Source organism: Theobroma umbraticum, unplaced genomic scaffold, assembly GCF_002168275.2.
Source record: "Theobroma umbraticum cultivar Fairchild unplaced genomic scaffold, ASM216827v3 scaffold_56.0, whole genome shotgun sequence".
NCBI classification, from domain to species: domain Eukaryota; kingdom Viridiplantae; phylum Streptophyta; class Magnoliopsida; order Malvales; family Malvaceae; genus Theobroma; species Theobroma umbraticum.
In genome coordinates this window covers 2080129-2096315 of record NW_018397256.1, presented here as the reverse complement: position 1 = coordinate 2096315, position 16187 = coordinate 2080129, and the positions used below count along the sequence as shown (strand labels likewise).

Sequence of the window (16187 nt, the reverse complement as noted above, 5' to 3'; positions counted from 1 at the left end):
TTTTAAACAAGAATTCTATTAGAATCAAATTCTAATTACATTGGCTTTCATTAAAAATTGTTTTTCTTAATAACTGAATAATTTATGGATTAATATTACAAAATTTCAATTACAAATACTTCAAACTTTACACTTTAGAAATACTTGTATTTATATTAGATTGTTATTTAAAAATAAATTAGAAAAGAGTACGCACGTGTAACACATATATCAACAAATTCTAGTACTATTATAAGTCTAATTAGACCACCGCATTCATTAAGGAAAGTGAAAAGAATGTATGTTCTAATTGGTTATTCCTTTGCTACTTTGTTTTAACCATTTAATTTATTTTTTTTCAATATTTTTCCACCACTTCAAACAAATTCTATGATATAGAAAATCATGCAATTTTTATATCGAATCATAAACCATATTTATTCACAAAAAAGAACTTATAAATTTGAATTCATCATTTAAAATCAGATATGTTTAGTTGTTCTAAAATGCATTTAATTATCTTTTGAAGTGAAAAATAATTATGAAAATATGAGATTTGTTTTATAAAATAAAAATAAAAATGTTAATAAATAAATGATCAGGAAATTGAAGTGGAGTGATTAGAATTAAGGGATTTTTGTGTTGGTGACATGGCATCCGGGTGGCGTTAGATTTGATTTGATGGCCTGATGTGCAATAATTGGAAATGTCGAGTTCAGGAGTGCCGACTTGAGAGATGGTCCAAGTTCACAAATAAATGGGTTGGGTGAATGGGCTTTTTCTTGGAGATCGACCTCACAACCAACTCTTATACTGTTGGATTTCTTTATTCTGGATTCTAGTAGCTGATAGGGCGAGCGGGTGTGGGTGATGATCTGAGAATAAGTCGAAGCAACACTCCAAAAAGGGGTCACGAGCCATTACAAGACAACCCCAGATACGTCTCTCTTTCATCCTCATATTGCCTTTGCACGTTTTCTATAATATATATCTATTGCTCTATGCTTTAACCCTCCCTCCTTCTCTCTAAATCTGAGCCTTTTAAGCAAAACCAAGCTTCAGATTCCAGTGCTCTTGCTTCCCAAGTTCCAACGATGATCACGCACCAGTTTCTCTTGTTCTCCTTTTGCTTCGTTGCCTTCACTCTCTCCTCTGTTCCCGTCGAAGCCCTTAATGTTGGTGTCCAAGCAGCGGATTCTGCCATCACCGTGGTCAGTTGTTCAGCTTCCTTATCTTCCTTTCTTTTGGGATATAAACATTTTTACAATTCTTACCTTTTCTTTCTTACTTTGGCTCCGACATTGATTCCAGAGTAAAGAATGCAGCAGAAAATGCGAGTCAGAGTTCTGTTCAGGTATGCTCTCTTGTTTCCTCAATTTTCACTATGTAAATCTTACCAAATCTAAAACCTTTAAATTGGAGTCTTAAATTTTAAATCGTTCACGCCTTTCTTTGAGACATTAAGCACAGTGGTCTGTAGTCAAAAAGATTCAATCTGTTGGGCTGTTGGATTAAGCTTGAGATTATTTTATTGGTGGGAAAACAACAGTGCCTCCATTTTTGAGATATGGGAAGTATTGCGGGCTATTATACAGTGGGTGCCCCGGGGAGAAACCTTGTGATGGACTTGACGCTTGCTGTATGAAGCACGACGCTTGCGTTCAAGCTAAGAACAGTAAGTGTGATTTCTTTTTGTTCCTTTCTTTAATTATAAGAATCTGGCCTCTATGTTGAATCACTCCAAATATTTTGGTAAAGGACAGTCTTAAATCTTTTACCTTGAGGGTAACAATTTTTTAATCATAAGATGGCCTTGAACTTAGGATTTTTTTATTTATTTAATAGATATGTCTATGCCTCGGTGAAAAATGATAGTTTATCTAACTCTTTATTGACATGAGACCTTTCAGGAGAGATATTGAAATCGAATATCAAATTAATATGAGATAAATGAATCTTAAATTTATAAGTAAAATTTTCTTTCACTCAATAAGTTATCCTTTTTGAGTTAGAAGTGTGTATCCGAACATACCCATATTGTGCCTCTAAAAAAAAATTGTCAGAATCTTATTGGTTGAAATTTGAACCAGATCCCTTCACTTTGTAACACAAACATAGTTCTTAAAAGAGAAATTAAAATGATTGAAAATTTTACTCTCTCACTGGTAAAAAGTTAAGGTTAATAAGATAATTATTACTCTAGTGGTGGGATAGTCATAAGCTTGGATAAAAACATTTATTCTTCTTAAAAATACTTTTAAATTTGGATTGTACATCATTCAAGTAAAATAAATTAATTCAAGTTTTATATAATCCGAATTCAAATTATCACAAATATGGAGTTATTTCCTGTTACAAATTATTTTAAGTTAGATTAGATCAAATATCAAGTCACTGTTTTTTTTCAGATTATTTTGAGATTAAATTATCTTGATTTAAGTTAATTCAGATTTAGATTATGCTATTTTACTATAATTATATTTGGGTTTGGTTTGGGACAGTTTGAATTGGATTCTTCTGGTTGGGTTAGATTTTACGACCTTTAAGTACCAATTTTATAATTGGCTAGTATCATATAGTACAGGTTATGGACCCCATATAATATGTGGTAATGTAAATGTTAATTCCACCCCTAACATGCCCAAACGTCTAATTTGAATAGGCCCAGAGAGTGAGTGACTTAAAAGTAAAACTGCACCTAGCTTCAAATTATATTCAACTTTTTGCTATCGAAACTAAAAATAGCCCTTTTTTTTTTTTAATTCTCCTTTATTGTACAGTAAAATGCCTGAACCTAAATGATATATAGCCGGAATGAGTAGAACTTGAAGTGGTTTGGGCAAGAATGACATTTTGATTAAATTAATCATTAATTATAAAGATTTATTTGACTTCAAATAAAAAGATAAAAGACTTGATTGAATGTAATAAAAGTATAAAGATTTATTTAATTTTTTAAAATTATTTAAAAGTTTTTTTGGTATATTATGAAATTTTTCTAAAGTTAGGATAATTTTCCAAGTATTATTAGATATTGATTTCTGCAACTAAAATTGCTGGAACTCGTTTGGAGCAGATGATTATCTGAGTCAAGAGTGCAGCCAAAACTTCATAAACTGCATGGCCAACTTTCAGAAATCTGGTGGAAGGACTTTTAAGGGAAACAAATGCCAAGTTGATGAGGTGATTGATGTAATCAATGTAGTGATGGAGGCTGCTTTACTTGCTGGAAGAGTTCTTCATAAGCCATAGAGCGGAGCTTTCCACCCCACGCAAAGGAAGGACAAATATGAAATTAACTCAAATGTTATATTTCTGATTCTTTTGCTTTGTAGCCATACATTAAATTTCTATGTTTCATTTAGAAGATTTGTGTGATGCGCTTTGCCAATGGCAAAGACGTTTCAATTTGTTATTCTAAGCTACAATCATCTGTCATCAACTCATGTGGATTTTTTTTCTTAACCCTTAATTCTAAAAATCGAAAATATATAACCCATAGTTGTTACAATTAAAACGTTTAATCCTTAATTAAAAGAGTACTTAAACGTTTAACTCCAATTTAAACATTTACTCAAAATTTTAATTTATATTAAATTTACCAAAAATGTGATTTCTATGTTGAGATCATCAAATTAAATTTATTGTAAGATTATTAAATACCAACCTTAGATTTATTAAGTTAAATACCAACCATTGATTTTATTTTTATTATTTAACCTGTACATTTAGGTTAACAAGCTACTTTTTAATTAAAATTAAGTTAAAATTTGTTTTGAATTAAAAATGGTGGAGCCCAATAGAGGGAGGATTCTCCATTCTATTCTTCTTTAGTTTTTTTAAATAATTATAAAATATTGTGTATCCCTCAACTTCGATAACAAAAATTCTTTCACAAAAAATATTATTTCAATCAATTAAATAAAATTTTTAATTTTAAAAAATATTTTTTCAATTTTAATGTAAACATGAGAATAAAAATAAAAATTCGTAACATTTGACTTGAAATATGTACAAAAAAACATAATTAATTTCAAATAATTATAATAATTTTAAATGTAATAAAAGGTAACAATAAGAATAACTTTATTGTACAGTTTGATGTACATAAGTAAGATGTATAGAAAAAAAAAGTAAGATGGATAGTAATATAGAAATTAACTTTCTTAAAATTTTAATGTAAATGTGTAAGAATAAAGATAAAAAGTCATAATTTATTGTAAAAGAGAAAAATATATCATTTAGCTTTTTAGAAGTAATATTGTAAAAGAGAAAAATATATCATTTAGTTTTTTAGAAGTAATTTCTATCTCTCAAACCAGTTACTAAATATTCTTATACAAAAATATAACTTCATGCAATTAAATAAAATGTTAATGTTAAAAAAATAATATTTTTTAATTTTAACATAAACATGTGATAATAAAGATAAAAATACGTAACATTTGACTTAAAATGGATAAAAAAAATTATCTTAAATAAGTGAAAATATTATTATAATAATTTTAGACGTAATGGAAGGTAACAATAAGTACAACATGATTACAGCTTATGGTAAATAAGTAATAGAAATCATAAAGTTGAAATCAACCTTTATAAAATGTCAACATAAATATATAAGAATAAAGGTAAAAAAAATATTGTTTATCGTATAATAGAAAACTGTTATGGAATATGAATATATCACACTACATTAGATCAATACAAATTAACGTAAATTTGATAAACAATAAATATATTATTCAAATTTTAGATATTTCAAGATTCATCTACACATAAAAATTATCTAGGTGATAATGTGGTATTTATCAAAAAGGTAATGTAATTTAGAGATATATCTTATTAGGAGATTGTGATAACTATTGATCTGTTATGGGTTTTAACTATAAATTGGGGGACATCCCACCCTCATTTATAAAATACTTATTTTTCATTCCAAGCATTGCTTCAGTAATACATAAAGGGCATTCTCTCAATATCTCTTTTTTCTTCTTATTTCTATTATTTCTTTTACAACATGTTATCAACACGATCACCAAAGGACGGGGTAATTTTCTTTGGATCTTCATCAACCAATTAGATTTTGATCTTCTATACCGTCCAGTATGCCTGAAGCCGACAACAGACTTAGAGCATCCCTCCAGCCACTGAGGCGACTATGGGCCTTTGAGAACCCTTGTAATTGTCATAATTAATTTATGGGTCCATTTTTTCGTGCGTAGAATTATGGAAAATATCGAAACGGCCAAGTTCCATATATTGGAAGTGAATGGAGGCAAATATCTGTCTTGGTGTCTTGATGTAAAGATGCATCTTTAAAGGCAAAGTCTTGTTAGTGCAATTATTATAGATAGGAAAACAAATGACAAAGAAAAGGTGAATGCACTAATCTTCACTCGTTGTCATTTGCATGAGAGCTTGAAAACTCAATATATATCTGTCCGAGATCCTAAGATCTTGTGGACGAGATTAAGAGAGAGGTATGATCATATCAAGACAGTTATCTTCGCTTAGGCATAGTACGATTGGTAGCATATCAAGCTGCAATACTTCAAATCAACGTCTGACTACAATTCAGCCTTATTTAATATTGTTTCTTGATTGGAGTTATGTGGTGTAAAGCTCACTGAATCAAAGCTATTAGAGAAAAATTTTTCCACCTTCCATGCTTTGAATATGGCATTACAATAGTAATATTGGCAACATCAATTTAAAACATACTCAAAGTTGATTTTTGTCTTCATAATTGCAGAGCATACTAATGAATTGTTGCAAAAGAACCATAATCTTAGACTTGTTGGCTCGAAAGCATTCCTTGAAGGAAATGCTAGCTCTAGTAAGAGCATAGGCCGATTTAAGGGTCATGAACGTAGGCAAGGGCATAACCTTTGTAGGGGTGGCGGAAGACTTAACCACCTTGGGCAATCCAACCTTGGCCCGAATCATGGTAAGGGTAAGAAGCCCGTGAAGAAGCATTGTGAACGTATCTGCCATCATTGTAGAATGGTTGGACACTGATCACATACTTGTTGTACGCTAAAGTACTTTGCTGATTTATACCAAGCATCCCTAAAGGATAAAGGCAAACGTGTTGAAACTCATGCAATTGAGAATTTTATTGCTATGACCAACATCGAAGCTAATAATGCCTCTGTTAAGATGACTCCCTCTACTCCTATAAAAGCAAGAACATCCTTGATAGTCTTTGATTTCTTCGACAACCATGATAACCAAGATAAGGCATCAAAATTATGGAAGGCAGCCAAGAGTTAGGATCTGAGGATGTTAATGTTTTCCTCATTTGTTTTTCTTTTTCTAAATGTATTACCCTCAATTGATTGTTCCTAAGAAATAACAATATGGTCATTTAATAAACTTATTATGAAATTGATTCCATATTTATTATTTGAAAATTTTCAATCTCATGACTAATTTGCAAATATTTATGACACTTGACATCTGAAGTTATCAATACAAATGCAAGTGCAAACCACCAAGAAAAAGGGAGATGTTTGTTTACTTGCTTGATAATGCAATGACACACACCAAATTTCATGGTAAGTACTTTTTTTCGAGTGTGACATTGTGTAAAGCAAATGCCCATACAATATTAAGTCCTTTTGAGATTATCGATGGCTCCGGGAATACCACAGTTGTACTGCCAAATGACACCACCTTGCATATCGAGGATGCATTGCTAAATAGTATATTGAAAAGGAATCTACTTAGCTTCAAAGATGTATGCCATAATTGAAACCATCTTGAGACAATTTATGAGTAAAATAAGGAATGCATCTACATCACCTTTTATAAGATAGGCTAGAAGATCATCCATGAGAAGTTGGAAGTTTCAATTATAAGATTGTATTGTGCCATTATTAAAGCTGTTGAATCTTACACTACCATGTCCTGGAGATTGGTAAATCTCAATGAGTTTGGGCTTTGGCATGATTGCCTAGGTCACCCTAGAGCTATGATGATGCATAAAATAATCCAAAATAATAGAAGACACCTTTTAAAAGATAAAAAGGCTTTATTGTTCAGGATTGTACCTATGAAACTTGTTCACAAAGAAAGCTTATTACTAAACTTTTTATGACAAAGGCTAATCTTGAATCTCTTTCATTCTTACAAAGAATTCAGGGTGAAATTTGTGGACCAATAAAATCGGCAAGTGGGCTGTTTCAATATTTGATGATATTAGTGAACACATCATACAAATAGTCCCATGTTTGCTTGCTATCTACGAGTAACGTTGCCTTTGCACATTTACTTGTGCAAATTATAAAGCTCCGGGCACACTTTCCTGATTATCCAATCAAAAGCATAAAGATAGATAATGCTGGTGAATTTACATCAATGAGCTTTAACACATATCGTGCTTCACTAGGAATCGAGGTTGAGCACTTAACCCTGCACATTCATGTTCAAAACAGATTGATAGAATCCCTAATTAAACGCATCTAAATTATCACTCGTATTTTTTTATTGAGGACAAAGCTCAACTCTTTAGTGTGGCATGATGCAGTTTTGCATGCGATGACACTAAGTATATTGCATTCCATTGCTAGCCTCCTTTAATCTCCCATGCAATTGATTCTAGGCTATGAACCAGACATTTCACATTTATGTACCTTTGGTTGCGCTATGTAAATGGCTGTAGCATTATAAAAAATGACTAAAATAGGTTCCTATTGGCATTTGGGCATTTACATTGGTTTTGATTCACTATCCATTATTAGATTTTTAGAACCAACGGGTGAGTGATCTTTTTACTGTCAGATTCGCGGATTGTTATTTCAATGAAACAATGTTTCAATCAATTAGGATATCGAAGGCTTCCATGATTGAGAAGCAGAAACAAGCTGAGAATTTCTCCTAGAATGAGAAAAATCTATCCTATTAGACCCAATAACTCCTAAATGTGAAAGCAAGGTGCAATGTATAATCCATTTACATGCTATTGCCAATAGACTTTCTAACGCATTTAATGATACATGATATTCTAGTTGTGAATGCTCTGACTAGGATTGTTGTTCTTGAAAGACAAGTTGAAATAGATTAAAATGGCCCACGCTTGAAACATGAAAAATCAATGGGATCAAAAAACACTACCCTTCAAAAATGCAAGGGAAGGAATAAAGAATTTTCTCTAGAAAAGCCTAGTATTGAGCTTGCTCTAAAAGAACCTATTACCCTTAAAAAGGCATAAACCCATGAAAAAATCACCTTGAAAATACTGAGATCTCTATTACATATTATAATCAGATTTAGGATCGGAATGAGATAATCATCGATGATGTTTTTGCACTCTTAGTTGCTTTTAAGATAATGAACAATTATTATGAGCCAAGATCTATTATCAAATGTCGTCAAAGGCAAGATTAGTTCAAGTAAGAGGAAGCAATCCAAGCTGAATTGGCTTTTTAGCTAAACAAGATGTTTTCGAATTTGTAGCTCAAATCCCTGACAATGTAAAGCCTATTAAATACAAGTGGATCTTTGTCGACAAACGAAATGAGAAAAACAAGATCATCAGGTATAAAGCCCAACTTGAAGTCGAAGGCTTTTTTCAAAAATTGGGGATTAAATATGATGAGATGTATTCACTTGTGATGGATACAATTACCTTTTGTTTCACTCTTAGCATAGCTATTTCTGAAAAATCAAAAATCCATCTTATGGACAATGTGATAACATTTTTATATGGTTCATTAGACTTTGATATTTATATGAAAATTCCCAAGTGGTTTAAAATGCTTAAAGCATACACTCCCTATAATTTATTCTCAATAAAGTTGCAAAAATCTTTATACAAGTTAAAACAATCTAGTCGCATATGGAATCAGCGCTTAAGCAACTACCTCTTTACGGAAGGGTACAAGAATGATTCTATCTTTCTATGTGTGTTTATTAAGAAATCAAAAACCAGATTTGTTATGGTAATAGTTTTTGTCGACAATATGAATTTTATTAGAACTCTAGAAGAATTATCTAAAATTGTCAAATATTTGAAAAAAGAGTTTGAAGTTAAATATTTGGGTAAAACCAAACTTTGTCTTAGTCTAGAGCTTGAGCATGAAGTAAATGGAACACTTGTCTATTAGTCAACATCCATTGAGAGATTGCTTAGATGTTTTAACATGGACAAGGCTTACCTATAAAACACCCTTATAATTGTGAGGTTTCTTGAACCCTAAAAGGTCCCGTTTGGTCCTAGAGAGCTTAATGAGGAGATACTTGGTTCTGAACTACCATCTCTCGATGCAATAAGGGTTTTGATGTACTTAGCACAATGTATGAGACCAATTATCACTTTTATGATAAATTTGTTGGCATGTTTTAGTTTTGAGCCTACCTACGACACTAGAATGGGAGAAGATATATGTTTCATAATCTTCGAGGAACCATAGGTTTAAGATTATATTATTCCAAGGATTCCACTAACTCTGATTTAGTTGGATATGTTAATGTAGATATAAATCTTATCCGCATAAGCCTCGCTCTTAAATTGATTATTTATTTTACTATAATGGCACTTCCATTTCTTGGCGCTTTACTAAGCAAACGCTAATAGCTACATCCCCCAACCACTTTGAGATTATTGCTCTATATGAAGCTGGAAAATAGTGTGTTTGGTTAAGATTCATTATAACACATATTTATAATTTTTGTTGTTTAACACTAGTTACAAATTCTCCCACCATAATTTATGAAGATAAAGCTGCTTGTGTTGCACAAGTCAAGGGAGGATATATGAAAGGTGATAGGACCAATCATATCACGTAAAAATTTTTTTATACTCATAAACTCCAGTAAAGTCGACAAGTTGACATTAAACAGAGTTGCTTGTAAAAGTTTTTCTATACTCATGAACTCCAGTAACGTCGACAAGTTGACGCTAAACAAACTCACTCCACTAATAATCTTACAGATCTCTTTACCAAGTCATTGCCAACATCAACATTTGAAACTTAATATATGGAGTTGGAATGTGGCAAAAGATTGATTTGCCCTTAGAATGGAAAAGTATCAATTACCCCAAAAGCAATCGATCACAGAAGTGGCAATATGGCTCAATTGAGGGGGAGCAATTATGGACTTAGTGCACTGTACTCTTTTTCCCTTTTGTTCAATTTTTATCCCATTGGGTTTTTTCAGCTTAACTTTTTTAATGAGCTAGTAATGGCATGTCCAATTAGGCCACCATAGTGGTGTTCTATCCAAGGGGGAGTGTTATGGAAATATGAATATATCACACCACATTAGACCAATACAAATTTGAGTAATTTGATAAATGATAAATGTATTATCCATATTTTAAATATTTCAAGCTTCATCTACATATGAAAATTATCTAGGTGATAATGTAAGATTTATCAAGAAGATAATGTAATTTAGAGATATATCTTATTGGGAGATTGTGGTAGCCATTGATCTGGTAAGGGCTTTAATAATAAATAGGAGGTCGCCCCGCCCTCATTTATAAAACAATTATTTTTTATTCTAAGCATTACTTCAATAATACATGAAGAACATTCTCTCAATATCTCTCTTTTCATGCTGTTTCTATTATTTCTTTTACAACAAAAACTCAATATTAATTTTTTTGTAACAATTTTAAAATAATTTGCATCCCTAAAACTAGATAAAAGAAATTCTTACTTAAAAAATATAATTTCAGAAATAACATTTTATAAATTTTAACATAAACTGAGAGAATAAGTATGAAAGTGCATAAAGAACTAATGTAAAATATTTTTTTTTGAAAAACAAGAAGTAATGTAAAATATTAATGTTACAATATTGGTAGTGAGAACGATAGCAACAATAACTATTACAATTATATGCAGGTTCATTATAATTGGGTTCATAAGCTTTTGAGTGTTGTAAAGCTAGCAATAAATCAAGTAATGATGATATTTGCGAGTTTGTGAATTTCATGCCATCTACTTGCTTGTGAAAATGCTTGTAAGAGGTTGCAAGTTGTGATGTGTGATAGAGGAAATTGCATACAGAAGGAATTTTCAAGGAACTCATGATTAGTAGAGAGTTTTCACCATATTTATCAATAAGTTGCCTCCACGGTTTAATCAATTGTGGTTGGGACAAATTGGTAACCAGTTTAGGACGGTTCTCAATGTTTTTTTGTTTTCAAAGGAGGCTGGTTAAAGGAAGGATTTTTGGGCTTTTGATATTTGGGGTTTGGGTAAAATCAAGAACAACAATTGAACGATTAAATGGGGTAAGGTTTTTCAATTTCAAAATTAGTGCTAATTGGGCTCATTTCAACATACGTTCATCATTCTAGCAGAAGAGAGATGTTGTCAAGAAATTGCCTCAAACACAAATTCAAACCATTGTTGGTCCTTCCACTGAAACCAAATCAAGGATTGTTAATGATCATGGTGAAAGTAAGAGTTGTATTAATGCTTTGTTAGGTCATAAAGATGTTGAGAATGTCTACGAGAATGATGGTGAGGATTTTCCAGCCACCAAGGAGTTTGCTAAAGTCTACGTAAGCTATATGGATGATGAAATTCGACAATGGTTGGAGAATTCCATGGTGGCTGAGAGTGATAATATTAAAGATTCAGATTCCATAATGACTCAATTAAAGGAGTGTGGCATGGCTGGGGTGGAGATACACCACATGTTAAGACACAAATTCTTGATTTCTTTAAAGACAATGGTTTGTTGCAGCACCGTAAAATAGAAAAAAAAAAGCTTCAAAAGTTGGTGCTCTTGTTTTCATATATGGGACTTGGAAGGAGCAAGAAAGGGTGTTAGATCCCTATGTCAACTATGCCTATCCATGAGTGGAATGCACAAATGCTCCAAGCCATTGTAGGTGAAAAGAATGCTAAATTCACTTCATTTGAAAGGATTTTTATGATGACGAGTGCAAGCCTAAAGGTTAGATTGGATGAAATGATATGGCTACAAATGGGTGCAAAGCTTTATGAAGTGCATGTAACTGAATTCTAAACAAAGGGGTGATTAGAGTTTCTTACAACTGCCACTTTAAATAAAGGATGATTAGAGTTTCTTGCAACTACCACTTTAAATGAATGGGATGCAGGATCCAATGGCTATTTGGAATCCATAACTAATGGGAAAGATAGAATTTTTTATGAAGTAGTACTAGATGGATGTAACTATCAAGCTCACGATAAGCCATCTGATAGTGTTAGACGAGTTCTAAACATTGCCCATGTTGTTGATGGTGATATGTGGCACCGAATAAGGCCAAATTGGGAAGAGAAAGAGAAACTTTTAATTGGTCCTCTAATAAATCATTAATTGATAGGCCCATGGAGTTTAATGAAGACCAAATTTGTGAGTGGGCCAATTTAAGGAGATTATGGAAGCAAGATTAGGTTTATTGCAAATTAACGAGTTTCACGTCATATAGAAGTTAAATTGGCTAGATTGGAGTGGAATAATAGTCCAAACAATACTGAGCTTAAGGGAGATGGCCTAGTGGAATGGGAGAGAATTATGGCATGTAAAACTTTAAACTTGACGGAAACGGTGATGGGAGAATTATAGACCTAGCGAACAATAGCCAACTAAGCTTGGAAGCAATGGGGATGGCTAAAGATAATGGGTTCTCTAATTGTGTAGAAATGGAACAAATAGGAAAGAAGCATATAGGCTCACGCTTAAGGGAGGATGTATCTTTGGATGTGGATACAAAAGGGTTGGAGTACCTAAAGATAGTGATAGAACTGGGTTTTAGTAAAAATAAGACATATAGTCAAGTTGTGTCCCAAACTCTAGAAGTTTTCATAGGCCTTGGTGAGGAAAACACAAGGGAGAGAGAGAAAGTGTGTGTGTGTCACAATCCAATCTCAAGCCATGAATGGTGTGAAGACAAAGGAAACTCTCCTCCCTTGATCTAAGCAAGCCTTACTCATCTAATACACTTGTGCCATTCCATATACCATAAACACCAAACTTAGTTGGCTCTCATACATATATACATGTCAAACATATATTATCCATTATGCATACTTATGCTCATATAGGCCCTTAGGCCATTACTTCATATCCTATGCATCATAATACATTGCTATACTTATCTATAACACAAAAAAGTGTAACTTGACCCTTATAAATGCATGACCAAAAATCATGCTCATCAACGAAATGTAACAAGACTTATGTAGGCTCAGCAATTGACTGTTACATTTAAATGGCCTTTAAATGGCACCCAAAGGACTACAAATATTTAATTTTGATGTAGAGAGATCAACCTTTTTTCCTTTGAGGGTTGATCCATAGCTCACAGAACCTATTCTGTGGGTTTTATCCTTTGGGGATCAACCTTCTCCCTTTGTGGTGTCAATCCCTCTTTAATATAAAATCTTAAAAAGGCTACTTGAATTTGGGGATCGACCTTTCTTACGTTGGGGTTTGTTCCCTACAAAAAAGAATATCTCTTATTTAGCTACTTGACAATAAAGATCGACCTCTTCACCCTTGGAGGTTGATCTTTTTTCAATAGAAAGCATTTTCTGAGTTCTTTTCAGCTATAAACTCATTTACATAAGAAAGGATCCATCTCCCTCCAAAACAAGCTCCAGCACCATTAAAACATCAATCTCATGACATCTAGGAAGAGTGGATCACAATCCAACAATTAATACCTCATCAAGCATGCTTTCATTCTAGATGCTCAAATCTAAAACGAGTCAAGTAGAGGAAGCATCCTATTTAGTCTTCAACATGCACTTTAGGCAAGAAAAGAGTTTCTTTTATGAGCATTATCAATTGTATAAGTAAGATCATCAACAACATAAGAGTCACATGCCCTTCCTCTACACATAAGCCATCTACAATCAAAGTCACCAACAATAGTCCAACACATGCCCTTCACCTCACACATGCTGCCCACATTATTGTCACTAGCAAAACAATGATCTTGTTCCCTTCACCTCACACATGTTATCCATAATCATACAATAGACATATACCCTTCACCTTACACATGCTATCCACAATCAAGACAATATACTTGCACCTTTCACTTGGCACATGTTATCCATAATCAAATATGTATCCACATAATTGAATATTAAATAAGGTTTTCCACCAAAATTCTTGTTCCCATAACACTTTCAAATAATGAGACTACATATATATATATAGGGACTCGCTCAGAGAGAATATATCAAGCTTGTCAAATGGACAATTGCACCGTAAGTCTTAATTGGGATTTCACAAATATATGCATTCAGATGAATTTGTAAAACATGATTTATGCATCTTTATATTCAAAATAGGTGTTGATGCTTTCCACTTACCTCAAGTATTTCTTCTTGCGACTTTAGCAATTTGACTTCATGCACTTAGCTTTCGATAGTTCCTTAGAGCTTCAAAGGATTCTAGAACAACCATAGCTCACTTAAATTCTTCCTAGCTTCTTAGTTCGAAACAAGTCGAGTAACTATGAATTTTCATTTTTCGAAGTCAACAAGTTTATACTTTCATTCCACAACTTCCACAATTTCAAAATATCAAGTCCTTACCTTGGTGAACAATCAAGAGTAGCTTTCCACTGATTTCTTTAGCCTAGAGGGAGAGACCAAGCTGTAACAAAAAAGAAAAGAAATTACAAGCTAGTCAAATTAAAGGTAATGGCTCAAATAAGCCAAAACTCACTTTGGTTTCCAATCTTAAGGCCCCAAAATGAGTGTAAGAGTGAGTGGGAGTGAATAGAGGAGAGTTTGAAGGGTTTGAGTGAAAAAATGAGTGAAAAGAGCCTAACAGAACTTAATGGGCAAATAAGTCAAAGTTGGTTAAGTATGCTTGTGAGGATCGGCCTTTTTGGAGGTGGTCGATCCTTTCAATCCAAAAAGCTGTTTAAGGGCTTCTAGAAACCAAAGATCCACCCTTTCTGCTCAAGGGGTTGATCCCTCCAAGACAGAATGCTTGAAAGGCTTCTCCACTTAGTTTTTCTTGTTCTTTTACTATCTAACACTTCTATTTTACTTGTTTGAACACTTTTAAGGGTTGATCCTTATGCTTTTGGCTGGGGATAAAGTCATCTGTCTAGTTCACCAAGTAAGTTTACCATCTTCCCCTTACATATAAAATTGGGTTCTAAGAGAGAGAGAAAGAGCAGTGTAATATTGTCTAGGTTGTTGATTTGATAGTAGGAAGAGGCCAAAGGAGGCTCAAAGTGAAAAATCCAATGACTATACCATTGGAATATAAAGACCTGGATTGGGAATTCACATCTTTTATGCCGAATTTGGTTGAGGGTCTCAATGTAATTAAAAAGAGAATCGATTGGCAGAAAGGTAAAAAATAAAAAGGTGGAAAGAAGTTGGAAAGGAAAGCTACGAAAGGAAAAAGGAGAAGAATCTTGACAACTTGGAGGTGAGAGACTGAATTTCTAACGGTTTAGGTGTAAATGTTTCATTATCTGATGGGCACATTTGAAATAGGAATGCCATAATTCTAAGGGAGGCAAAAGACACATGGAACATGGGAATGGCACCATTGTGTGATAAGCTTCAAGTTATGGACATGTTGGTTAAACTAGAAGAATTTAATGAGTAAAACCAATTGGTTGCATTATATTAGTGTTTGTTTTTTATGTTTTCTGTTGTTTTGGTTACGTTAATGTGATGGTGTTGTGTTGGGGTGTGTATATCTATCTGCCGTAAGGTTCATGTAGACAGAATAAAGATGTTTTCATGGAATGTACGTGGTTTGGGAAACTATCTTGAAGAGTGAAGGGTTGAAAAATTGTTTCAGTTAAGCAAAGGAATATCACTTATTGCTGCATTTTCGAAGAGGTGAATGCTATGGTTGACTCATTGGCTTGATTATGTGTTGACAGAAACAACATGTTCTACGCTTTGTGGTATGATCTCCTTTTTGATGAGTTGTTGAGCTGTGGTGCTTTATTGCTGTTCGATGCAATTATGACATGTGATATGGTCGTGGACCATGGATTCGGTTGACACTTGTTTGTTTAATGATGGTGTTGGGTTAAGCTCTCTAGGTGTGTGGTTATGTTGACGGTGTATTGTTTTCTTGTTCTTGTTTTTCAGTGGATCTAGCCATTGCTTGGCTTTAAGTGACCTATTCAACTTAAAATAAATTATGATAATTATAAATATAAGTAAAAGGTAAATATGTATAACTTGATAATAGTGTAACGAAAAACAAGATGTAAATATAAAATTCTAACT

At 32.9% G+C, this 16187-nt stretch overlaps 1 protein-coding gene across 1 annotated transcript; it reads left to right on the top strand.

Moving 5' to 3' along the window:
- Positions 1 to 826: 826 nt before the first annotated feature.
- PLA2-ALPHA (Phospholipase A2 family protein) lies at positions 827 to 3440 on the top strand. Its single transcript, XM_021421228.1, has 4 exons — positions 827 to 1190; positions 1291 to 1333; positions 1529 to 1654; positions 3056 to 3440. The coding sequence occupies exons 1-4, from the start codon at positions 1074 to 1076 to the stop codon at positions 3229 to 3231; spliced, it is 462 nt and encodes a 153-aa protein (XP_021276903.1). The 5' UTR covers positions 827 to 1073; the 3' UTR covers positions 3232 to 3440.
- Positions 3441 to 16187: the final 12747 nt, after the last annotated feature.